This window comes from Conger conger, chromosome 19 (genome assembly GCF_963514075.1).
Source record: "Conger conger chromosome 19, fConCon1.1, whole genome shotgun sequence".
Classification (NCBI taxonomy): domain Eukaryota; kingdom Metazoa; phylum Chordata; class Actinopteri; order Anguilliformes; family Congridae; genus Conger; species Conger conger.
Window position 1 is genome coordinate 3,793,217 of NC_083778.1, and position 27,394 is coordinate 3,820,610.

The 27,394-nt window shown below is 41.6% G+C and overlaps 1 protein-coding gene across 1 annotated transcript in view; it reads right to left on the reverse strand.

The window, feature by feature from the left end:
* Positions 1 to 263: 263 nt before the first annotated feature.
* The window catches only part of LOC133119286 (NACHT, LRR and PYD domains-containing protein 3-like), a 152,335-nt gene continuing 125,204 nt past the window's right edge, over positions 264 to 27,394 (reverse strand). The window contains exons 7-11 of the mRNA XM_061229815.1: positions 25,135 to 25,220; positions 19,895 to 20,068; positions 13,729 to 13,902; positions 2,165 to 2,320; positions 264 to 321 (exon numbers count right to left, since the gene is read on the reverse strand). Of these exons, the coding sequence (XP_061085799.1) occupies positions 264 to 321; positions 2,165 to 2,320; positions 13,729 to 13,902; positions 19,895 to 20,068; positions 25,135 to 25,220 (648 nt within the window). The remainder of the gene's footprint in view (positions 322 to 2,164; positions 2,321 to 13,728; positions 13,903 to 19,894; positions 20,069 to 25,134; positions 25,221 to 27,394) is intronic.

Here is a 27,394-nt window from a genome sequence, read left to right on the forward strand (position 1 = left end):
AACTGTGTTTAAAGCACTCCAGAATCCAGGAGTTTTTATTCCATCCAAACTCACAGTCCTCAACCCCTCCTTTCCTGCTGATTCCTTGATATGTCACTGCTATATCAACCCCTCCCTCCTCAGACACACTGAACTCAGCCTCCCAGTAACAGCGCTCACACACACTCTCTCTGCACAGAACCTGGCGCACAGATTTAAATCTCTCTGGATGATCAGGATATGGCTCCTCTCTCCCCGGTGTGTGTGTCACCTTCCTGTTCCCCTCAGACAGAGACAGCTCTCTGTGAGCTGTGTTTGGATCCAGTGTGAGCCGACAGCCGTCTGCACACCAGAGACATTAATGACATTAATTATTACTCATATTCACCTCATTATGTGAGTGAGAGATTTTATGATGAAGTCACTCACTCACACACACACACACACACACACATTTCCATCTATGGAAAGTGTTCGGCATTGATAAAGACTCACATTTCCTGGGTCCTGGTTTGATCCTGTTCTCTCCTCCATGTTTCACACTGTAAGAAACACAGAACAGAGTGAGTGTGTGTGTTCTTACAGCAGTGTGTAATTCAGAATTGTTGTAATTCAGCCACATTGGAGGGTTTTCGAGCATGAACCGCCTTTTTAAGGTCATGCCACAGCATCTCAATAGGATTCAGGTCAGGACTTTGACTAGGCCACTCCAAAGTCTTCATTTTGTTTTTCTTCAGCCATTCAGAGGTGGACTTGCTGGTGTGTTTTGGAACATTGTCCTGCTGCAGAACCCAAGTTCGTTTCAGCTTGAGGTCACGAACAGATGGCCGGACATTCTCCATCAGGATTTTTTGGTAGACAGCAGAATTCATGGTTCCATTTATCACAGCAAGTCTTCCAGGTCCTGAAGCAGCAAAACAGCCCCAGACCATCACACTACCACCACCATATTTTACTGTTGGTATGATGTTGGTATGATGTATGTAATGTAATGTAATGTAATGTAATGTAATGTTCTTTTTCTGAAATGCGGTGTTTTTACGCCAGATGTAATGGGACACACACCTTCCAAAAAGTTCAACTTTTGTCTCAGACCAGAGTATTTTCCCAAAAGTCTTGGGGAACATCAAGATGTTTTCTGGCAAAATTGAGACGAGCCTTAATGTTCTTTTTGCTCAGCAGTGGTTTTCGTCTTGGAACTCTGCCATGCAGGCCATTTTTGCCCAGTCTCTTTCTTATGGTGGAGTCATGAACACTGACCTTAACTGAGGCCTGCAGTTCTTTGGATGTTGTTGAGGGGTCTTTGGTGACCTCTTGGATGAGTCGTCGCTGCACTCTTGGGGTAATTTTGGTCGGCCGGCCACTCCTGGGAAGGTTCACCACTGTTCCATGTTTTCGCCATTTGTGGATAATGGCTCTCACTGTGGGTCGCTGGAGTCCCAAAGCTTTAGAAATGGCTTAATAACCTTTTCCAGAATGATAGATCTCAATTACTTTCTTTCTCATTTGTTCCTGAATTTCTTTAGATCTCGGCATGATGTCTAGCTTTTGAGGATCATTTGGCCTACTTCACTTTGTCAGGCAGGTCCTATTTTAGTGATTTCTTGATTGAGAACAGGTGTGGCAGTAATCAGGCCTGGGTGTGGCTAGAGAAATTGAACTCAGGTTTGATAAACCACAGTTATGTTTTAACAGGGGGGGCAATCACTTTTTCACACAGGGCCATGTAGGTTTGGATTTTTTTTCTCCCTTAATAATAAAAACCTTCATTTAAAAACTGCATTTTGTCTTTACATGTGTTGTCTTTGACTAATATTTAAATTTGTTTGATGATCTGAAACATTTAAGTGTGACAAACATGCAAAAAAAATAAGGAATCAGGCAAACACTTTTTCACACCACTGTGTGTGTAGGGGTGTGTGTGTGTGTGTGTGTGGGGCGGAGGGGTATGTGTGTGTGTGTACTTACAGCAGTGTGTGTGTTTGTGTGTGTACTTACAGCAGTGTAAGTGTGTGTGAGTGTACTTACAGCAGTGTGAGTGTGTGTGTGTGTGTGGGGTGGAGGGGTATGTGTGTGTGTGTGTGTGTGTGTGTGAGTGTGTGTACTTACAGGAGTGTGTGTGTCTGTGTGTGAGTGTACTTACAGCAGTGTGAATGTGTGTGTGTGTGTGTGTACTTACAGCAGTCTGAGTGTGTCCAGTTTAGCAGCAGACAGCGCTCTCACTCCTGAGTCTCCTGGGTGATTGTATCTCAGGTCCAGCTCTCTCAGGTGTGAGGGGTTTGAACACAGAGCTGAAGCCAGAGAATCACAGCCTCTCTGTGTGACTCTACAGCCTGACAGCCTGCAGAGAGAAGAAAACACACACCTTACAGCACATTCACATAAACTAACAGAGCTGTGTGTGTCACACACCTTACAGCACATTCACATAAACTAACAGAGCTGTGTGTCACACACCTTACAGCACATTCACATAAACTAACAGAGCTGTGTGTGTCACACACCTTACAAAACATTGACAGTGTTCCCCAAAATGTAAGTAGTATGCCCAAAAAAAGGCAATTTTCTGATGCAATTTGGATGCTTCTGGTGCATTTAAAATTGTTAAATTAATCTCTAATACATGCCTTTATTCTTAAAAGCATTTTGCTAAGTTCACGTTCAAATATGCCAAAATCACATACAATTTAATTTTGTACTGCCAATTAAACAGAAATTTCTTCTGAAAATATGGTAATAATAACTCTTTACTTGAATAAACAAATTATTTTACAAAGCGTGACATAAAACATAGATGCTTCACTTTGAATTATATTGAACAATAACTCTAATATGACTATATACAAATGAAACGATGAGGTTTATATATTCATATACACTCTGAGTCTTCCCAGTCCGTGTGAAAAGACACACACATGCAGATAGCCTGCACACACACACACACACACACACACACGGCGACATGGCTCGAGCAGTCGGAGGGTCCCGCCCGGGCTGTGTTGAAGTGTCCCTGAGCAAGACACCTAACCCCCAAATGCTCCTGACAAGCTGGTTGGTGACTTGCATGGCAGCCAATCGCCGTTGGTGTGTGAGTGTGTGTATGAATGGGTGAATGAGAAGCATCAATTGTACAGCGCTTTGGATAAAGGCGCTCTATAAATGCCAACCATTTACCATTTACCATACCCCTACCCACACACACACACACACATACATACATACAGACACACATACACATACACACACATACTGTGCAGAAGTCTTAGGACCCTACACTTTATTATATATATGCTTATTTTTTGTGTGTGTTAGTTTAAAGAACACATCCAAATATAAATTTTCCAAAATAAATCATTTTAAAGACATTTCACAATATTATTTTTAAAAGTAGCAAATTACGCTAAGTAATTGACTACTTTTTACCTAAAAACTTGATCAAAGCTGTGAGATCAGAAGCAAAGAGCCAACCAAAGTCTGCAGAAGAACTGTGGCAAGTTCCCCAACATGCTCGGAACAACCTCCCTGCTGATTGTCTTATAGAACTGCAGGACAGCGTTGATCTCAGAGAAGTGAGGCAGTTTTAACGCCGAAGGGTGGTCACAAAAAATATTGATTTTATGAAGTTTTCAACTATTCTGGCAAATTACAAAAATGTAATGTAAACTGTATAGTGCGTTTATTTAGGACCTTTCATTTAATTATTTTTGAAAGAATCTTACTGAACAGAATGTTATACAGGTGCCGAAGTACTCTACATACATACACATATACAAACCCCCCAAACACATATACACTCACACACACCCTCACACACACACAGACACACACACACCCAACCCGCCACCCCACACACACACATACCCACACACACATACACAAACCCCCCTACACACATATAGTCACACACACACAAACACACACACACACACACACATAGACAAACGCCCTACACACAGATACAGACTAACATGCACACCCCCCCACACAAACATAATCCCCCTACACACATATACCCCTACACACACACACACAAACCCCCCCTACACACACATACACACACACTCACACAAACCACCCTACACAGAAATACCCCTACACACACACACACAAATGCACATACCCCGTACACACACACATACACACACACACAAATGCACATACCCTGTACACACACACACACAAACACACACACACATACACAAACGCCCTACATACATATACACACACAAACCCCCCTACAGACATAAAATCCTACACACAAACACACACACACAGACAAACCCCCCTACACAGAAATACCCCTACACACACACACACACATTTGCACATACCCGTACACACACACACAAACACAAATGCACATACCCTGCACACACACACACACACACACACACACACACACAAACCCCCTACACACACACACAAACCACCCTAAACACACACATACTCAAACCCCCCTACACAGATACAGTGGTGTGAAGAAGTGTTTGCCCCCTTCCTGATTTCTTATTTTTTTGCATGTTTGGCACACCTAAATGTTTCAGATCATCAAACAAATTGAAATATTATTCAAAGGCAACACAAGTAAACACAAAATGCAGTTTTTAAATGAAGGTTTTTATTATTAAGGGAGAAAAAAAATCCAAACCTACATGGCCCTGTGTGAATGGCCCCGCAGCGACGCCTCATCCAAGAGGTCACAAAAGACCCCACAACAACATCCAAAGAACTGCAGGCCTCACTTGCCTCAGTTAAGGTCAGTGTTCATGACTCCACCATAAGAAAGAGACTGGGCAAAAATGGCCTGCATGGCAGAGTTCCAAGACGAAATCCACTGCTGAGCAAAAAGAACATTAAGGCTTGTCTCAATTTTGCCAGAAAACATCTTGATGTTCCCCAAGACTTTTGGGAAAATACTCTGTGGTCTGACCAGACAAAAGTTGAACTTTTTGGAAGGTGTGTGTCCCATTACATCTGGCGTAAAAGTAACACCGCATTTCAGAAAAAGAACATCATACCAACAGTAAAATATGGTGGTGGTAGTGTGATGGTCTGGGGCTGTTTTGCTGCTTCAGGACCTGGAAGACTTGCTGTGATAAATGGAACCATGAATTCTGCTGTCTACCAAAAAATCCTGAAGGAGAATGTCCAGCCATCTGTTCGTGACCTCAAGCTGAAACGAACTTGGGTTCTGCAGCAGGACAATGATCCAAAACACACCAGCAAGTCCACCTCTGAATGGCTGAAGAAAAACAAAATGAAGACTTTGGAGTGACCTAGTCAAAGTCTTGACCTGAATCCTATTGAGATGCTGTGGCATGACCTTAAAAAGGCGGTTCATGCTTGAAAACCCTCCAATGTGGCTGAATTACAACAATTCTGCAAAGATGAGTGGGCCAAAATTCCTCCACAGCGCTGTAAGAGACTCATTGCAAGTTATCGCAAACGCTTGATTGCAGTTGTTGCTGCTGGCCCAACCAGTTATTAGGTTTAGGGGGCAATCAGTTTTTCACACAGGCCCATGTAGGTTTGGATTTTTTTTCTCCCTTAATAATAAAAACCTTCATTTAAAAACAGCATTTTGGGTTTACTTGTGTTGTCTTTGACTAATATTTAAATTTGTTTGATGATCTGAAACATTTAAGTGTGACAAACATGCAAAAAAATAAGAAATCAGGAAGGGGGCAAACAATTTTTCACACCACTGTATACCCCAACACACACACACACACAAATCCCCCTACACACACACACACAAACACACACACACACAAACCCCCCTACACAGAAATACCCCATCCACAAACACACACACACACGCACACACACACACACACACACACACACACTTGCATATAGCCCGTACACACACACATACACACACACACAAAGGCACATACCCGCCTACACACACCCCCACCCCACAAACACACAAACCCCCTACACACACACACACACACACACACACAACCCCCCCCCCCCACACTCACACACACAAACCCCCCTACACACACACACATACACAAACCCCCCTGCACAGATATACACAAACCCCCCAACACACACACACAATCCCCCTTACACACACACACATACACAAACCCCCCTGCACAGATATACACAAACCCCCCAACACACATAAACACATACTGTGCCACCACACACACAAACACTCATGCACACATACCACCCCACCGCCACCACACACACCCCATGAGCATACACTTATCGACCCCCCCACCCACAAGACACACACTCACATACACACACACACACACACATACACATACCGACCCCCCCCCCCCACACACACACACCCATACCCCCACACACAATCATACACACAACCCTTGAATACCTGCATAAATAAAACTAGAACATTATGCCGTGGTCTGGGTGAATACTCTTTTCTGGATGGCACTTTGCCCCATCCGTCACCCTCCCCCTACCTCTCCTTGTGCTTTCCTCAGACTGCAACAGGTCAAGAAGATAATAAAAAATTTTTTTATTTAAAAGCTATAAAAAATTCATACAATAATCACAATACAAACACAAAATAACGTCTTCGATACGATATATACTTCGATACCAATATATTGATTGAGGTCCACTGATTGAAGTTTTTCTATCTGTATCTTCATTACTGAGCTTGCTAGTTTGCCAATCTGCCGCTGTTAGTTCTCTAGTTCTAAAAGCCACTGCCTTCAAGGTGTCATCGACCTTTAAGTATTCAGTGACTGATTGTGGTAGACTAGCGCCATCTACAGCATATCAAATGAAACTGTTACTGCGGAAATCCGCAGAAATCCACGGGAGAACGACTCCCTTTGGAATGCCACAGTTTAGCACTCATTTCAAATTCCTCCAACTGCAGGTGAAAAATATTTAACTGGAAACTCTCGCAACACAAAATTCAGTTTCTTTAAAATATTTAAAACTTTAAATCCCTCATTCAAGCTTTTAATGCTTTACAAATGGAGAAGGGCTTGATTAGGGTGAACTGTGATATTCTGGATTATGTACTGTAAAAATGTGGAGATTATGGGGAAGAATACGTTCTTTGAAATGGCATTTACAATTGTTCATTTTTCAAAATGGGTGAAATTACTGGATAAAAATGACCTGTAACATTACTCCTTCTCATGCTTCATGTCTTGTACATTTCTGTTGCCTCATTTAACAAACGTGAGCCAAACAAACTTGACCATGAATCATTCGGAAATGCATTGACACAAATAATGAGGGATGTATCAAAGCTTTCAGATGTTTTCTAGTAGGATCCGAACAGATTGCATGAATGCTCTCAGCTATTCGTATTGCATGCGGAAATGAAAGCACACAGTTCTAAAGCATGTTTTATGGTTTTACTGTTCCATCCATTATTCATATTTTATTTAAATTTGCAGTGGCAAAATTATTTTTATTCTGCCAATAAGCCAATGGAATATTCAAATTATTCATCATATAAAAAACACAACTGGATTCAACATTAATATGGGTGATGATTAATTTGGGTATGAATATGAATTCCATAAAACACGGAAACAAAGTTTGCTATAAATAAGGCGTACCCGTCATAGCTTAGACAGTCCTCCAGAGTGCGACATGTGACCAAAACTCTGTATGCCTGACATTTAGCAGGTCTGTCTCTGTGTGACTGCGGTGCCCGTTACACCTGTCCCCGGCCATGAAAGGCCCAGCCCAGACCCAACATCATCGGCGGAGGTAACTGCTCCACCACCTGTCTCCCCTGTCCCCGGGAACATGCCTAATCCTGACCTAACATCTTCATCTGACTCCAAGCCAGAGCCAGAGCAGACCACATACAAAAAGGCCAAAATATACTGCCTTTCGCAAAGAATGGCCTGTCCAATTTCCGTGGCTCAGATATGATAAAACGGCCAACATTATGCATTGCATTTATTGCAAAGAGTGCGGCCAAAGCATGGCTGGGAACAGTGCTTTTGCTGTCGGAGCATCGACGTTCCGAATTGAAACGTTAAAAAAGCAAAATGTCTCCAAGAAACACGTCCTGGGCGTGACAGGTGCGTGGCTGGCAGAGGAGCCCCCTCTCCACAGCGTTTCAGCGCCAGGCAGCGGAAAACCGAAGGAGTGTACATAATGGTAGCATTATGTACATGTTTAACAAGCACAAATATGGTAATAACATGTGAGACATTATAATCTAATATCAATAAACATGATGCATCCACCTCCACACTGTATTAAAATATGGACACTTAACCATTCCACAGTCAACACTGCCCTCTGCTGGGTTCAAGTAGCAACATTTCTCACACCTGTTGGCCGACAAAAACGGTTTACAAAATTGCAAAAAAGAAATAGGTGAAGGTATAACTTTGCAAGCTAACTTGCCACATGATTGTAGTTGAGTAATAATGAGTAATAGATGTGAAACCTGTGTTTAGGCTACTGTAGCCGGAGCTGTTACAATAGGCACAGAAAAAATAAAGCGACTGTCAGGATTGTGGGACAGAGGAACCAAGAGCAGACTCGGGGAGAAGGTGAAAACAGGCAGGCTTTAATGAACAGCGGGCAGATCCAAAACACAATGCAGAAACAGGTAATAGTAAAAAATCCAGGCAGACGGTACATAAAGGGCACACAGAAGAGTGGTCAGATAACAGGCAGAGTTCAAGAATAGGAAAGAAGTCCACACAGACGAAAGCACAAAATTATTCTAATTTTTTCTTTAATCCAAAAACACAAAGTCCAAAGCCAGACAGCGATCAAAAACAGGAAATCCAAAATCAGAGCAGACCAGACGGAATTACAGGGGTGAAGGCACGGGGTACAGGAGGCTAGAACCCGGGACAGGAAAATACAGGGACAGACTCAGAATACAGGGTATGGCCAACTAGCGTTGAGCAAACAAAACATCTGTGGCACATATAGCGGTCTAACAAGTAGAAACAAGAATCAGGTGTGTGAACTGGGGAACAGATAAGGAACAGGTTAAATAAATGACAAGAGACAGGAAGGAAGTACATATAAGGAGTGGGAGACGGAGACAACAAATGGAGCACAGGTGAAACAAACAAATGAGTGAATGGAGCAGGAAACAGACTACGGAAAGCACAGAAGTAACAAAAGCTTTAGTCTTCCCCGGCCCTGACATTCCACTGCTTAGTCCCATTTTACTCCGCACGCAGCACAGCTCCGGTGTGTATACAGCACCTAGGACACCGCAGAACATTTTACACCGGCTCCATTCCTTTTTATTCCTGTCCTATGTGGCACATACGCAGTGAAGTAAGCCAATTAGCAACAAATTACGTTTACATGTTAGTATGTTTCCACTGAATTTCCTTACTCCTGAAGGTATTTTAGAGGCATTCATTCATGCTAATCCTGCACATCAGTTTTTGTTTACAATTAATTGGTATTCATCCGCATACATATGCGGATATGAAAAAAAGCTGTGCCTACGCATTTGATAAATCCGGTGGTTCCCATCACACATAAATTTACACACAGATTTGCAGAAATATTGATAAATGAGGCCCATTGTGTGTAAACAAATGAGAAGCCGAGTCCGGTTGCTTTTCCTGTCGGTCCTCCACATTCTTCTTTGTTGATGGAACAGCCTAGACTACGCAAATGAATGCAAACTGCTGACAATGTCATTGTCACAGCCCTTTTTGACTTGCTGCATTAGCACTATAGAAAGGCCAAAATCAAGTTTGTTCTCCACAAAAGTATTGGGTTTGCAATCTTGCATATGCAACCGACCATCAACTGTTGGAAATATTCAGTTGAAATGTAGTACATCATATAACTGTATGGTAATATGTACTTAATATGCACTCATATCAAAAGCCATATTAATGTGTTAATCAATGAAAACAACGTGATTGGTAGCCATAAATATGAAATCAATATATGCACTAAGTTTTATTAAGACACTGGTAGTTATACTGAATCCTTTTTACTGTTTGTATGCACTTCTGGAGCTGGAATGGTCCGAGAGGGGAGCAAGGGTTTCAGGTGTGGGTCCTGCGGGCCCTCGAGGAAATGGTGGAGGGAACATGAATTTTAGAACCACACTGATTGCACAATACTAAGCACAATTGGTGCCAAACCAATCAGAGTTGACTTATCTTCATCACGTATTGAGAAATCATTGTGGCGGGAGGTAGATGGACAGCTGTGGGGCGGGAATAAGCCCGTCTGAAACTGTATGAAAGATGGTGTATAGTTGAATGATGTGAGGTCACTCTGCAGAGTCACCTCGGCTTCATGGTCTGCGTGAAAAATAAAGTCTGATATTCTGGAAGATCCTGCCTCATCCTTTTTATTAAATCTCGAAGTCTAAATTCTTCAAACCGGTGCACTGCTACAGGAAGAAAATCCTAGGGGAAACACTGTATTCAGTTGTGTCCTTTATTTATTAGAAAATCGTTTTGCAGCATATGATTTCACAATAGGTATTATAGGTTTCTAAGGGAGCAGACATTGATGCTATAATACTTCACAAACACAAACATAATACTTCACAAAGAACTGTAGAATCTCTCCCCACCTTCAAGCGCAAGCTGAAGACACACCTCTTCAAGCAGCACCTCTCCCCATCCCTCTCTACCTCCCTGTGAACCTTAATTGTTGTCTCTGTGACTTGCTTTGTGTATCGGTATTTTTAGTTGGCTAGGTAAGCAGTGTTTGGATAGTTAACTTTGGTCACTTTTGCTCTGTTTCTTTGTTTCTTTGTTCAAAAAAATAAAATAAAAATAAAAATAAAAAATTGGCCCTCATCCTTATCTTTGTTGTACAGGTAGCAGTTGAAATTGTACTTCCCTCTAGGGTCTTTCAGCGAACTTATCCCTGGTTATGGGTATGCACTTTGTTGTACGTCGCTCTGGATAAGAGCGTCTGCCAAATGCCAATAATGTAATGTAATGTAATGTAACATTATATCACTAATACGACGTGCTATTATAAAATGATTAAACCACATATGTCCACATAACTCTTAAACCTCCCACCCAAAGCTCATGCACACATTATGCAGCTTGCTGACACCCTCAGACCTGTTGTCCTGCCTACTACTACTCAGACCTCTTCACAGCAGTGACTGATGGGCCTGTTCTTACACCTTGGTCACTTCTACATCTACACTGGTTTCGTGTTTCATTTGGCGGTTTGCTTCTGCGTCAACACAAACTGAAAAGAAAGGAAAACCAGGTGCTTTTACATATTTCCTGTCGCAGCGGGTAATCTGGTAACCATAAAACAATGATAGTGTTGGCTTCTGCTTTTGGATTTCCTCAGAGCAATAGAGAGAGAGTTGTGTCAATGGAGGGTGAAAACACTAGGTGGTCATGTGATTCATGTAGGCCTCAAATAGTTTCCAATATTTTCGGTTAACATTAAACTAATAAGCAGACTTAATTTAAGCAAAATTTGATTAGATTAGATGCCATGCATTTTAAATATGGTCTTTAATTTTTTTAAATATGAAAAATTCTACAGGTCACAAACCTAAACACACAGAGGGCTCCACAACATTTAACAGCTGGACAACAATAAACGGTGGCAAAGTAACAAAGACATTTATGTGTGTGTTATTTTAAATGAGCGATTTAACTGTTAGGGTGTGAATATGGAGTGGATGTGTTGCGTGTTTGCCCTGCGAAACGTGAGCTAGCAGCCGGGTGTGCACCCACAAACTTAGTGCACGCTATGGAAATAGTGATATGAAACCGAAAATGTGATATGAAAAGGAAAAACAAACACTGTATGATTATGGCGGTTTGATGTAGGTAGTGTCCCGCTCACAGCCAGGGACAGAGCCCTCTGGCACAAATGAGTAAAACCACACCACCAAAGCAGTCCAAGTACAGTCATAACAGTTTCATAAAATCCGGCAGGAAAAATGTAATCCCATTCACAAAAGCCAAGATAAAGGTCACTAAAAATCGTCTGGAAATTCAAACTCCCAGAGACATTCATGGCTACTGTTGACATCACATCAGTGTAGCCTATGTCACTAGCTTTTTAGAGTGGTGTGACATGATTCTGTAAATGTGGAAAGTGCACCACTGAAGGAAAAAGGTTAGGAAATGCTGAACTAAAGTCACCGAGCAGTCACAGCAAAGATGTTGAAAATAACAGCAAACTGAAAGAGCCAGAAATCACAGAGTGTTTTTTAAGATTCATTTATTAAATAAATCAAAGACATTCGGCGCAGTAGTAGCAACAGTAGGCTAACAAGCGCTTGAACTTTTTTTTTTAAACTGCTCCAAGGATAAAAGTAAAATACACTTAAAGGCTGATGTATTGGATGGCTTTGAATTATCACATTACGTTACATCTCAGTTATTGAGTTGACAGTTGATTAGATTCAGCAGGAGCCAATCCTCCGGGATCAATGTGGGGCTAAGGGCCTTGCTCAAGGATTCAGCAGCAGCACGGATCTTACTGCAGCTTCACTGGGGCTTGAACCACCAACCTTCTTGATCTCAGTCAAGCACCTTAGCCACTACACTATAGGCTGCCCCCTAAACTCAGGACTGTGACTAACTCATCTGTGACTACCTGCTAAATCATCCCCAATTTGAAACCTTACATTGGATACTTCCGGGAATTGATGCAATATACGGGTCGGAGTGTAGGTTTAAAAGCACAAATTAATTAAACAATGAGCTATGAAGTTCAGAAGCATGCTTACCTGTAGGTCTATATAAGGCAACTATAAGGTTGACAGTTGCCGTGCAAAACTGAAGAAAAATCACAGAAAGCACAAAAACAGGGAAACCACAGAGATGCCAAAAACAGGGACCACCTCCGAATCAGTGCAAGTAGGCAAGAGCACCGATTGGGACACAGCCGAGGAATGTCCAAATGCCAGCCCGACTTGCTCATCCTGCCAGCTGAGTGAATGGCTCTACTGCAGAGCTTCTCTACTCTAGCTCCCCAGTGGTGAAACGACCTCCCCATTGCTATAAGAGCTGCTCACTCACTGCCCATTTTCTACCACAGTCTGAAGACTCACCTCTTCACACTGTACCTTGACTCCTCTGCGGGAGTCTGCTAATCTATTGTCACGTATCTTCACCAGTCTCAGACTTTAGCCCCGTGTATCTACTTTAATCTAGGACTTTCACTTGTGTATTTGTCTCAGTACTGTAGTTCCTGACCTTATTACTTACAGACCTGGCCTATCTACTTTGTGTACAAGACTTAGGTCCATTGCTTTATAACCGATCTTATACAAATTGTACCTTATCGGACCTGTTCTGTTGTTGGTTCTATGACCTTGAAGTGTCTGCTGAATAAAATGTAATGTGATGTTTGCACAGAAATCACAGAATACATCACTTCTGTAACAAACACACAGCCATAATTATCAATAAAGAATATCATTATTTTACTATATTATTTTGTATTAAAGCCTACTGTATACTGTAATATAGAATGAACTTTTCCTTCTTGTGTTTATAGTTGGAAAAGAAAATGGAAAGGAAGTCTGTGCACCTCCCCATCATAGATAAATGTGATCTTTGCATTACCCATCTCAGAGGTACTATGGATCGCTTCTTCATCAAAAATTCTGAGACCTCCTCCCTGCCTGTAGCTTTAACTTATATTGATGGCAATTGCACATGATAGTAGTTTGTCACTAGAACTGTTTTTAAAAAGCTGAAATGCTACTATGTAAATTTCACACATTTATTTTGAAAAGATTTTTACATTTCCAACCCCGATTGAAGGGTTTGTGTTTGTACTCACCCCAGTCTCTGCAGTTTACAGTGTGGGTCCTCCAGTCCAGCAGAGAGCGCTCTCACTCCTGAATCCTGCAGCTCGTTATCTCTCAGCTCCAGATCACTCAGCTCTGAGTGAGGAGAACGCAAGACTGAGGCCAGAACATCACAGCAGCCCTCTGTGAGATTACACCAACCCAGCCTGTGGAGAAACCACATACACATGGACACACACACAAACATTAAAATTCACTGGAGATTGTAATAATGCTCACTTTGGCAGTTCATACATATGTCACATATGTCACTTCCTATGTGCCTATGCATTCCTATGTGCTACATACAAAAAACAGGGAGAGGGTTGTGTAAATTACATTCATAAATTATTCTTAAATTATTTCATAAATGAATCCACCAAATTCTAAGGCAATTATTTAGCTTCATTAACCAACAAAAGATAAAGGTTTGGAACCTACTGCAAGGATTTAATTACCAAACATTTTCTCTATGATGATCACATATGAGACAGAATCTGATTTGCACACATGAATTTAATCTGCAAACACAAGAAACAGTGTTCATATGATCACTGTGGGGATCCCCCGTGATATGTTCTTCGGTCAGCAAACATATATAGATTTTTTTTAAAGTTCAACATTCATCATTACACATAACTGGATTTAAAAAAATGTTAATGGACAGTTATTTTTCTCCTAGTGTTGTAACCATTTATATAAGGGATAGGTCTGGTCCATTGTCTCCATTGGGTCAGTTTGCGTTCAAGCCGTGCCAATATCCACGATGTTCACAAATCTTTTAATTTTACACTGCGTTTAGATCACCGTAATCTACTTTGTAACCTAAATTAACTTCATGTTATCATCACGCCGCTAGTAGCCTCCCAAAGTAAAACAAAATGAGTTATTTTGTCCTTTGACCTTCTCAGCGATTGTCGGCAAGACCACCAAAGCCTGCTGAAGCAAATGACTCATGACGACGCTATGAATTATTTCAATAATTGCACGTTATCTGAATGTGTCCAGATAAACGTTTACACAAATGACTTGTGTCCGTGTCATCAGGTGTAACGTAAAGTAGCAAGCTAGCTAAAGTTAGTGCAGTGGGGGGATACATTATTGCAATAGCGTTAGCAATACCGTTGCTTATCAACCAATAAACTACTGTTCAGGAATAATACATTCACCATAAAACATAGTTCCATTAAAAATACATTCATATAAAGTTTGTCTTGTCTTTCTTCAAGACAAATGTAATAATTGTCGTATAAAAGTGTTATGGAACTCAAACCTGTGGTATATCGTGGATAATGACACAGCTAGGGGGTGTAAATGGCCTAATCAAATTACCAAGTGATTTAAATATGATGACTTCTTAGTATTCTGGCCATTCATTTTGAAATATTCACTTAGCTAAATGAAAAACCACATTCAATTCAAAATTACGTTCTTCCCCATGTATCTGTGGCCTAAGTGTGACAGTAGCCATGACGACATTGTTTAAAATGTGGCGGAAGGGTCGGTCGGTTACCGCGGCTATGATAGCTGGTTTACTGTAAGCTTTTTTAATTTTATAAAAATACAATTGTACACAGCTTATAGCCATCACTCGTCAAAAAACGTTGGCCGCAAATTGTACGTGTAATTTTTTAAATAAAATACATCGTACTAAATGTTGTATTTTCAGAGCATTACATACGTGTAGAGATCTCACATTCAATATTGACCAGTTAGCTATACAGTGACCATAAAAGAAACATAAAACAATATGTAGAAAATTAATTGTTATCGGATAGGATCTTTGTCCATCCATCCATCCATTATCTTAACCCGCTTATCCTGATCAGGGTCGCAGGGGGGCTGGAGCCTATCCCAGCATACATTGGGCGAAAGGCAGGAACACACCCTGGACAGGTCGCCAGTCTATCGCAGGGCACACACACCATTCACTCACACACTCATACCTACGGGCAATTTAGACTCTCCAATCAGCCTAACATGCATGTCTTTGGACTGTGGGAGGAAACCGGAGTACCCGGAGGAAACCCACGCAGACACGGGGAGAACCTGCAAACTCCGCACAGAGAGGCCCCGGCCGACGGGGATTCGAACCCAGGACCTCCTTGCTGTGAGGCGGCAGTGCTACCCACTGCACCATCCGTGCCGCCACGATATGATCTTTGTCACTAACTAAAATATATGAACACATTTGCTGAAAATAAAATTTTGGAAGTGACTAAATATCATGCTAATGAAGGTAAAAAAGCATTGGTGCCCTGAATACCTATAAATCTTATTCTAAACGGGAAGATTTCATTTGCCACTGGCCCACAACCCTTTTTAACCTTTCCCAATAATGCGGTAAGGTTAGGTTTATGTTCTAAATTGGATTTTCCGACTTCAATAGCTCTTCAAAAAAACAGACAATAGTGCTCAATAATAAACCGTTTCGTAATCAAGTTATATTATATTCAAGTTATATTATATTCTATATTCAAGAAAAATATTCTTGCATGTATGTCGTTGGCGCGTTTGATCAGTTCTGGAGCTAAAAAAAAATATGTTGCTGAAATGTTCATGTTGTGCATGACTACAGGTTAAAAGGAGGGGAAAATCTGTTGTAATTAATCCGTACATTACCACCGTCTGTTGGAGCGGAAGCGATCTTCGTGCCAAGGAACGACAGCCTGAATTCCTTTGTTGGGCAGCCGTAATGCCAATTGAGGTCCATTACAAGTTCATGTGTGCGTCACTCGCAAATAAGCATTGCTATCTCCAAACAACTGCAGCCTTATTAACTTAGTAAACACCTAGCCACATCACTAAACTTGTCTTACAAACGTGAGTTGCTGAATTTACGGTTAAGAAATCGATTAGCTATTGAAGTTTCCTCAGCTCTCTCCTAATGACGCCGGCACCATTTCTCTCACCATTTTGTCTCCCCCAGAATTATGGGAATGGTAGTTTTGTTCTATGGCTTAACCAAATTAATAACAACACAATTCATGATTAACACACATCACTATTGTAGGCTGTGCCATAAGGAAGCATATGCGCACCAAAATGAAAATGCAAATCGAGAATTCCGTTTTGATTCCATGTACTTTAACACCATATCATAATTAAAATTAAAATGCAAAAGCCATTTTCAGTTTCATTATGGCACGGATATACTTCCAAACAGCGACACATATGTTCAGTAAGGAAGCATTGAACACACTAATCAGAAACACCTGTAAAGCCATTTGTTCCAAATGTTATGGTGCCCTGAAATCGGGGACTATGCATAAAAAGGGCTGTAATTCCTACACAGATATGGATGCAAATACCCTCAGTTTAAAGACAACAGTCTGCACTTTAACGCCATCTGTCATTACACATGCGCTGGAGTGTACTTGTACTTGTACCACTGTCCAAATACTAATGGACTGCACTGTATACAGGTCAGGGCGGGTCTATTCACCTGTGGTACCTTCTCTTAAGCACTGTACCACAGGCAAATAGGGAAAAAATCCTTACCTTTTGTATCTTGACACTTTTTGAACATATGCAAATTATCTCATGAAGAATGGAAAACGCACAAATTCCACTCTACGTGGATGAAGTCAATTAAGTGAAATTTTCTATTTCAATGTGATGAATGACTCAACAGCTCAAGAACTAATTTTAGTTTTACTGAATATTTGAATAACAGAAAAAACCTGATGTATATGCTGGAAAATGCCCATTTCCCCCTGGTTCATGCCCACACCTTCTCATATCCTGGAGCTCCGACTGCATCACCCTGCCCCTCAAACTGCTCACTATACTTTCCCTCATTTGAACTTCCTACCTTTCCAGCTAGTTTTTTGATTTAACTAAACCCGGTTCAACCCATATGAATTTCTCCAATTTACAAAATTTCTGCCTTATCCATCCTACCTTAAGACCTTGCTGGCCAGCAGAGGATAGGCTTCCCCTCAAAAGCCGGGTTTCTCCTGAGCCTCTGTTAGAGGGTTTTAGTCCCCAATGTGGAGTTTTTACCTCATGTGCTTGCTATTTGGAGTCTAGCCCTTTTATTACAAGATACATCTTTAGCTTTTTTCCTTTTGGTTTTCTGTGACAAACTTCCCACAGCATTGGAAGCTAACACAGCTTGAGGGCCCCCTGTGCTGACTCATCTTAGCTCTGAGAGGAGCATTCTCCTTCACATACTGGACATTATTAGTTAAAGAAAACAACTCTCTTGTTATAAAAGTATTAACACCCATATGCTTCAGTGTCTGAACTTACATCCAAGGCTTCCCCTGGTTGAAATTTTTGTCCAAAATGCTGTTGGTACACACAGCCACAGACCCACATCATGTTCAAATGGCCTCGAGCTGACTGGATGAAGGGCTTCTTCTGGTAGCCGAATGTCGTTCACATAGTCACCATGTCAGCCGGAGTCCATCTTACCAACAGTGTGTTGGTGTATGATAGTTCTGGGGGTTTGCTGATGTCCCCTGGCTGGGAGGGCTTCCAGAACAGAGACATACCGCCAAACATAACGGTATTGTGTCTAAGATTGATAATGAAGATTCTAACTTTTACACCAGTGGTCCTGGCTGAACTAGTATTTTATCTACCTGGTTACTGTAATCACATCAAATGGATTGTTCTGGTGTAAGTGTTTTGTAATGTAGAGTAATTTTGTCCCTGTTGAGGGACAGCAGATGAAAATGAGCTTTGGTTCATCAGTTGTGATGGGCAAGGTCCCTGTTAAATTAAATAAGAAAGTAAGTAAAGTAAGGTTGCGGACAGCTGTAGCCCTGTTCCTCCCCCGGTTCATGACCAAACCTCGACACATCCTGGAGCTCAAGTTGTATCACCCTGCCTCTCTAAACCAGCTCACTGTACTTTCCCTCATTTTACACTTTCTATTTCCAGCTAGTTTATTACCTCTACTGTGACCTGCTCAGCCCATTTGACTGGCTGTGATAGATTTCATATCTTCTTTACACCTTGCCAGCCAGTGGAGGATGGGCTCCCCCTCTATAGCCAGGTTCCTCCCGAGATTTCCCATTGGGGAGTTTTTTCTCGCCACTTTTTGACGGTGAAAAGCATCTTAGTGACTGTCTTCTATGAAAAGCGCTATACAAATAAAATGAAAAATGTAACCTGTGTGATGGCTTGGCCATGGATGACAACTGGCCTGTGCTCGCCCACTGATGTAGGGTCAAACACCATCTCCTCCCTCTACTTCACATTTAAAATCAGATGGTTTGAGTCACACCATTGCACAAACCTGTCTATCGCAGAATGCTACAAGGCTACTGCCCCTGTGCATTAGGCACAGCTCCCAGGTTGTCTGCTGGTGCTCATCTGAATTTAGTGTGAATAAAACCGGGGTGTGAACACAACCCTGAGGGGCCCCTGTGCTGACTGATCTGGGCTCAGAGAGCAGCATTCTCCTTCACATACTGAACATTATTAGTCAGGGAACCATGCTGTTGTTATCTCTTCTGAACATGTCCTTAAAAGAGCCCTTGCAGTTATCTGGCCCTTTGGCTTTCTTATGAGGGCCAATCACCAACCACCAACTGCAGCACCTCTTTACAGTCAGCAGACAAGTCCTGTTCTGTAGGTGGGAATGAGCTCTTTACAGTCAGCACAAAAGTCCTGTTCTGTAGGTGGGAATGAGCTCTTTACAGTCAGCACAAAAGTCCTGTTCTGTAGGTGGGAATGAGGTATACTGTATTGTGAGGAGTACAGCTCCCCTTCATCAGAGAGTGGGGTAAAATTAAGGATTTGATACCAGTTCACAGCAGGTAGTGAATAGTAGAGATGGATGAAGACTGTAATGTGTGACAGACCTGAAACATTTTACTATGCAGGTGGTCAGACTTTTACCACATCAATCAGCATCCAGCATCCAGTCATCACCTGTGCCCTGATACTACAGACTCCACTGAAACCTTACATTCTGGTCAGGAAACACAAACCTGGCAACCCTAAGGCTCATCAGGTTTTATCCAGCTTTTCTTTGCTGTGATAGAGGAGTAAGAAGAGAGGGATGAGACAAATGTGGACAAAGAAAGAATGCCAATGGACAGAGTAGTAAACTAAGAGAGAAGGAGCTTTTCATCATTTCACTGCATAGAGACATAATCACTCATTCTATTTAGTTAAGGTCACACATAACACCACACTACTCACCCCAGACTCCGTAGTTTGCAGTTTGGACTCATCAGTCCAGCACAGAGCAGTTTCACTCCTGCATCTCCCAGGTTATTGTAGCAGAGGTCCAGATCTCTCAGGGGTGAGTTTGATGACTGGAGAGCTGAGGCCACAATTTCAAAGGACTTCTCTCTTAGGTCACAACTGTTCAGTCTGTAAAGAAGAGTTAATACATTATAGAATAAAAAGGTTAGGTAGGATGTAAAATATAACATCTTTCAGAGTGGACAGCACGTTAGTTTGCAGTGCTGTGGGACATTTGGCACAGTTAATGGTAAGATGTAAAATATAACACACATCTGTCACTAACACAGCTAACACAGCTAAAGGCAGACTGACATACACAAGACATGCTCATATCCTGTGGGCTCCCTACATAAACATGCACAACAATACTGTAGACAAAAAAAATTTAGAATACAAAACATGAATTAACAATAAAAAAGATTGCGATGGCGATTCGATACAGGCGGAGATAATTGACGGGTGGCAAATATTGAAACGGGGTAAGCGGTTTGTTCCGTCCCATTCTAGGTGAACATAAAAAAGAATGAGGTTCTGATCTCTTATTTATTTTCATAAAAAAATTATTATGTTTACGGTTGTGATGCAGGTTGCGTTTGGTTTAGGGTTTGCGTGGCAGCGGTATTTTAAGTAATATAATTAAATCTAACTCTCTCAATCTTTCAGTGTCCCTGATTTATAATTTGAGTATTTTATTATGCTCTGATTTAGTAACGTGCCTTATCACCGCTTAAGATTTATATTCAGGAGCGTGTAATAGCTGCGGGTCCACCAGGGGGTGGCGCATTATGAAAGAGGGGAGCAGGTAACCTGAATCGCGGGCCTCCTGAATGGTTTATGAACTCCGACTTGTCGCTGTGTTTTTATTTTAAGTGTCTTTTCAATTCATACAAACGTACTTTGGGCTGGTCCCTTGGGCTGAGTGCAATAGCTAATTTGGACATACAGTATCGCTCTGTGTGATATCCCTACAATTTGCAGTGTAACACTGGCTTTCTCGTTCACTTTGGCGAGACAGAGATGTTTAGTTGTTCTTTTGCTTTTAATATCAGGAAATGTGCAACCAAATCCTGGCCCTGTGTTGAACTGTAGCACCCAAGCTGATTTTAAATGTAGGTCCGGTCTCGCCGTTATTCATTTGAACGTACGCAGTTTACTTCCGAAATTAGACATGATCCGAATCTGGGCTAAAACTATGGATGCTGAGGTTATTGTGTTATCAGAAACATGGCCTAGCAAAAATATTTTAAATCAGCATATTTCTATTGATGGCTACGATTTTTTCTGTACCGACCGACCCAAGAGAGGGGGTGGTATAACGATCTTTGTAAAGTACAAATTTTATGTTAATATCATACTTGTTTTTGCAAACAATTAGATTTTTTGGCACTAAATCTTGAAATAGCTAAAGAATGGAGACCAAGGCACTCTTGATATGGAAAGCCTTTATTATACGGCTAATGCATAGGCGAGAAATGAAAAACACGCACCGACGTGTTGCGGCACACAGGCCTTCATCAGGGTGAATAAGCAGAGGTGAGGCTCAGTCAGGTGTATTTGTTGACCCGTGACGCTTTGGCTCATTACCATAAATAGTGCCGATATCCAATGCACAGGGGAACCCCCAAATACTTATAGAAATCTTACATAAAACGTATGTGACATACGTAATATAGCGTGGGAAAAATCGCCAAACATATATAAAAATCTACAAAATCTCATGTCTCGCCCCAAAAGAAAAACTAAAAAGGGAAATAATCTATTTCCTCATTAAGCCCTGGAAATACTGTAGCTATCAGGAATGAGGGCTAGCGGAACCATGCGCAGCAGGTTTCATGAAGCAGGTGGATAAGGGGCAGACAGGGCGTAATCAGAGTCCAAAGAGCCAGGCAGGGGTCAAAACAGAAATCCAGAAATAAAAACAGACAGAACTGAACAGAGTATATAAACGGACATCAAACAGAGGCTAGAACAGCAAAGACCCTAACATAGGGGGAAACAGAACTGACAAACTAGCAACACTGAACTGAAAAAGACAGGCTTAAATATACTAACAAATGAACTAAACCATTAACAGGTGTGGGTGCTGGAGAATGGATATTGAGACAATGAGAAACAGCTGGGACAAGACAAGGAGGAAATGCATATAAGGTGTGGGGGGCGGAGACATGCAATGGGGAGAGAGGTAAAACAAGGACCGGAGACAAAGGATAGAAGATAGGAAAGGGAAAAACAAATAGAAGGGCAGGGCTTTTTAATGCATCCATATCAAGAGTGCCTTGGTAGCCATCCTTTTCCCAACATTCTCATCACCCTTGTTCCAAACAGCACCTTGTTGGATTTTACTGTTTGCCACAGACATTGTATTACTGTTGTTGGTTGTTATATACCCCTTCTGCCACCAATGAGTCTATCCTCTGCACTATAGCGAAATTATTTTGGTTACTGACATGAACTGGGATTAGTTACGACCAGTGTCTGTACTGTACTGATTTGTGTTCCTCACAAATCTTCTGCAAATGGTGTTTTCTGCAATGACCTAAGTGACCACTGTGCTGTTGCTGCTGTTGGAAAGACAAAACCATGCATCATTCATAAGAGAAATCGAAGGCGTTCTACTGAGCAGGTTTTTATTTTTATTTTTTTACATGATTTCTTTCTTTTTAATTGGAGCAGGATAGAACTAATCCCTGATTTTGAAACAGCCTGGAAATTCTTTTATGATGAGTTCATTACAATTATACATAGACACTCCCCTTCGTGCAGGTACAGAGTTCAGAGCTCTCAAGTCAAGGTCGCATACTGATTGGCTTCTTTTTAGACAGATATGAAACAAATGCACTTCTTTCATCAAAAAAGTCAAGTCAGAGTTTTACTTGTCTGTTACTACAACAAATCTAAATGATCCTAGAAAAGTTTGGAAATCTGTGAAGTCAATGTCTGTGAACAATAACTCATGTTTTACTTCCTTAATGAATGATTCAGTTGCTGTTCATGACCAATCTGAAATGCTGAACTGTTTTAATGAGCACTTCTTATCTTCAACCCCTCTGTTTGATTCTGTCTCATCTGCTTCCATACAACCCTGTGCTGATGAACCTGTGTATAATGATCAAACCTTCAGCTTTACCCCCTGAAAATAACCCCCTTAAGGTTTATTATTTTAGGTAAATTTCCAACAAAATATTTGCCAGATTACTATTTTGATATCTGCACAAAAGATTACCTGTAAGTACAGGCCTTATGCCAGCTACTGACTTCTATGGAAAAGGGGACTTTATTTAAAAAAAGGTATCGCAAGATTTGTTTATGTGCCCCGGCTTGATATCGGAATTAAAAGTTAAGCGTTAGCTCTCGTCAAAGACAGTACCCACATGCATAAAGTTAAGCAGTTTGTCAGTTTATGGACCTGTAATGAGGCACAAGCTCTTACGGTGGTGTTTTTACGTTATTGTATGGATTTACTGTGCTAAAGGAAGAAAATAAACGGTAATTTCACCAGCAGTCAAGACTCTATGCCACTACATATTACGGGGATCCGTACACCCCCTTTTCAGTACAGGAAGTGCACACGCCCTTAAAGCCTTAGATCCAAGACACTCTGCTGGTCCTGACCTTTTAGATGCTAGCTGTTTGAAATTGGCAGCTGACATTATAGCTGAATCTTTAACATATAGTTTTAATCTTACCGTGGAATGACACAAAATCCCAAGGATCTGGAAATCGGCCTATGTTTTCCCACTGTTAAAAGGGGGAGATCAGAGTCTTTTAAATAATTACAGGCCAATTTTATATTTGTCAGCAGTGGATAAAGTACTTGAAGCTCTTATTAGTGAACGACTTAACTTTTCTATATACAAATGCTATCTTATCTACGTACCAATCAGGTTAAGGCTGTAAATGATATTACTGTTGCGCTTGACAATAAGCAGCACTGTGTCTCACTTTTTATAGATCTCTCCAAAGCGTTTGACACAGTTGACCAAAGCATTCTGAAGCAGAGATTGCTTAACACAGCTCTCTCAGAGCAAGCAGTTGCTTGGTTTGGAAACTATCTTTCTGACAGAGCTCAATGCACTCGATTTGATGGTCTCACAGATGTGCAATCTATCCATAAGGGGGTGCCGCAGGGTTCAGTTCTGGTTCCTGCCTTATTTACTATTTATATCAATAGTTTGGGTCATAATGTGTCAAATGCTTCTCTTCATTTCTATGCTGATGATACTGTTACTTATTGCTGTGCTGCAAATCTTGTCAAAGCATTTCAGAACTTGCAAAGTGCTTTTGATATTGTACAAAGTACGCTATATCAATTGAAACGTGTTTTAAATGCTGTCAAAACAAAACTAATGGTGTTTACCAATTCAAGAAAAAACTGACTGAATCTACCATTTATTGTTTCTCTTCAGGGAAAAGAGATTGAGCTTGTTTCCTCATAAGAGTACTTGTGTATCTTAATTGATGACTGCCTCTCCTTTAAACCACATATTCAGCACCTAGTTACGAAACTTACATTGGGTTTTTTCTTCAGAAACAAGTCATGCTTTTCTTTTGAGGCTAAAAGGAGACTTTTCTGCCTGTGCTTGATTATGGTGAGGTTTTGTCCATGCATGCATCCTCTCAGTGTCTCCATGCGATCAACACTGTTTATCATGGTGGTACATTGAGATTCATTACAAATTGTAGGGCTCTCACTCGCCATTGTACCTTATATGGTCGGGTTGGCTGGCCAGCACTGGCCACCCATAGACTGAATTGGTATATCCTTATTTGTATGGCAATTCTCGCTCTGCTTCTGTCATACCTATTGTGGCGCCCCTGCTCCTGCATGTTGCGCCACGTGGGTGGAGAACCCCAGAAAGACCCGCACAACACAGCCACGTAAATGTTACGCATTAGGAGAGGTACACGAAGGAGTCTATTTTCCCAGAGAGGTGATGGGGAGATCAGCACCCTGGAGAGCGATCCCTCGACCTGCAGTCCAGGACCCCGGACAGCGCACGTGAGTGACCCTGGTGGAAGAATACTAACCCAGCTGCAGCCCTTTTCTCTAATGAGCAGGGGAAGAGATTTAAGGTGTGGTCCAGGCTACAAACTGAGTCAGTCGGCGCCTATCCTAAAAGAGGGAGAGACAAGAGAGAGGAAGAGCCAGCTCCGAACCGGGTTGACGACAGACCGTCTACGCCCTGCCGTACCGACTCCACGAACTGGCCCTGAAGGAGACCCCACCTTCCCCGACGGCAAACCCAAAGACCCGGAGTCTGACGCCGGACATGTGAGCCTAATAAAACCCCAATCGTACTTACCCCGTACCTCTGTGCTTCCCCCCAGCCCTGACATGGCCCAAGAGGGAAGAAGGAAGGAGGTTCTGGAGCATACCCCGGTCCGGGAAGAACTTGAGTTCATTTTTGCCTGAATGGCCCCTTTTATTTCTCCCGTTTTTCCCTACCCTTGCCCTGAGGGATGGACGCTATCACCAATACCCCGAAAAAGATAAAAAGATAAAATTTTCCTGATAACTGCTGACTCCCTTGTCTGGTTTGCAGCTGGGCCCACCCACTACACCTCAGGATCCACCCCGAGGCACCACACTATGCATTTATATATTGCAGAAAACTGCTGGAAGTTATTGTTTACATTAGATCGTTGATGTTTTTATGCTGTCTGTTCCCAATGCCCGTAGGCAAATGGGGGAAAAGGGCCTTTAGGTATTCTGCTCCTGTTTGGAACATGTTGAAAAGGACAGAACATCTAATGAGAGCGGGTCTCATTAGATGCCTTAAAATCTGAGGCAAACTCAACGGTATGTTTTTGTTTTAGCTGGCCTATTTTATTTAATTTTTTTCCCTTGATTGTGACATTCTTAATTACTTAGTTGGAAAAAAAGGGCTTGAAATGTGGGTACACACTTTCTAAGCATGAATTGTGATTTATTAAAAAAAAAACTTGTATGCGTACATTTCCGGAAACTTTGACCCATGCGTACGCACATTATGGAGGCAGAGGGAAATAGTGACCCTGCAGGCAAAGTAGTGAAATATAGACAATATGTTCTAATGACAATTTCACTCGGACTCCATATAACATTAAATTAATTTTCATAATGGACTTGGGGCATCAGTTCATCCACACTGATTGATTCAAAGTGTTAAGCAATTCCACTATTTGTGAAAGGGTTATAAAAGGGCTGGGTGATGCCCGTGTACAATGATGCGCAATGGCTGCTTTAGCACTGTTGGAGGGCTTTGCCAATGGCAGGCTTCAGATGGAGAGGGTGTTCAGGGACCCAAGATGATGACTGGCTTATGAGCCCATTTTGTTGATTTTAATATCATTGAGCCTCGTCATGCCATCTGTGTGGGATGGCATAATTGGAATGACCCAACAATACATACGGTTTCCCTACACTGCAGGTGAACAAGCCAACGCCAAAGCGCAATTTACAGCGCTTTCCCAAATGTCATCAGTGCGATCGACTGCACTCATATCACTGTAAAAATCAGTTTTTCTAAATTGATACCATCCCACTTTTTAAACGGTTAACTGTGTAACCAACACTGTTCCTATCTTTTTCTTTTTATAAAAACTGTACTGACAAATTTAATCACATTTTCAACTTTATTTTTGGCCATCTTAGTACTTAGATGTCAACACTGTAAGTTAGATAATAGCCTAATTGCCAAATTAAAGGTTTACATGTACATTGACATGGTGCAGTGTAACCTCACAGTTACAGCAGTCTAGGCTAGTTCAATCCATGTAGTTTACGTCCAGGCATGCTGGTCGATCGCGTGTCATTTAAAAAAAAATGCATTGGTTAAAATAATAATTCTTCATGTTTTCATCCCTCTTCCCTATGGCTTCTGCAAGACAGACTTGATTGGCGTTAAATCTGTAAATATGCTGCTGTTAAGAACTTACAGACAGGGTTGCGCACTCTGTTGGGAGTGCAATATTTGCCTGATATAATATCACACTATAACATATAACACTGAGTCTATTTTACCATAGGCAACTGGTAGAGGATACGAGGAAGCCAAGTCAGGAGGAGCTTATGGCTAGCCAGAATAAACCGCAAAGATTTCCTGCCTTCACAAAGTAGCAGCGTGTGTTCTGATCATTTCATTCAAGGAAGAATATAGCCACAGTCAGAAGAAAAGTCCTGTTCTGTAGGTGGGAATGAGGTATCCTGTATTGTGAGGAGTACAGCTCCCCTTCATCAGAGAGTGGGGTAAAATTAAGGATTTGATACCAGTTCACAGCAGGTAGTGAATAGTAGAGATGGATGAAGACTGTAATGTGTGACAGACCTGAAACATTTTACTATGCAGGTGGTCAGTCTTTTGCCACATCAATCAGCATCCAGCATCCAGTCATCACCTGTGCCCTGATACTACAGACTCCACTGAAACCTTACATTCTGGTCAGGAAACACAAACCTGCCAACCCTAAGAC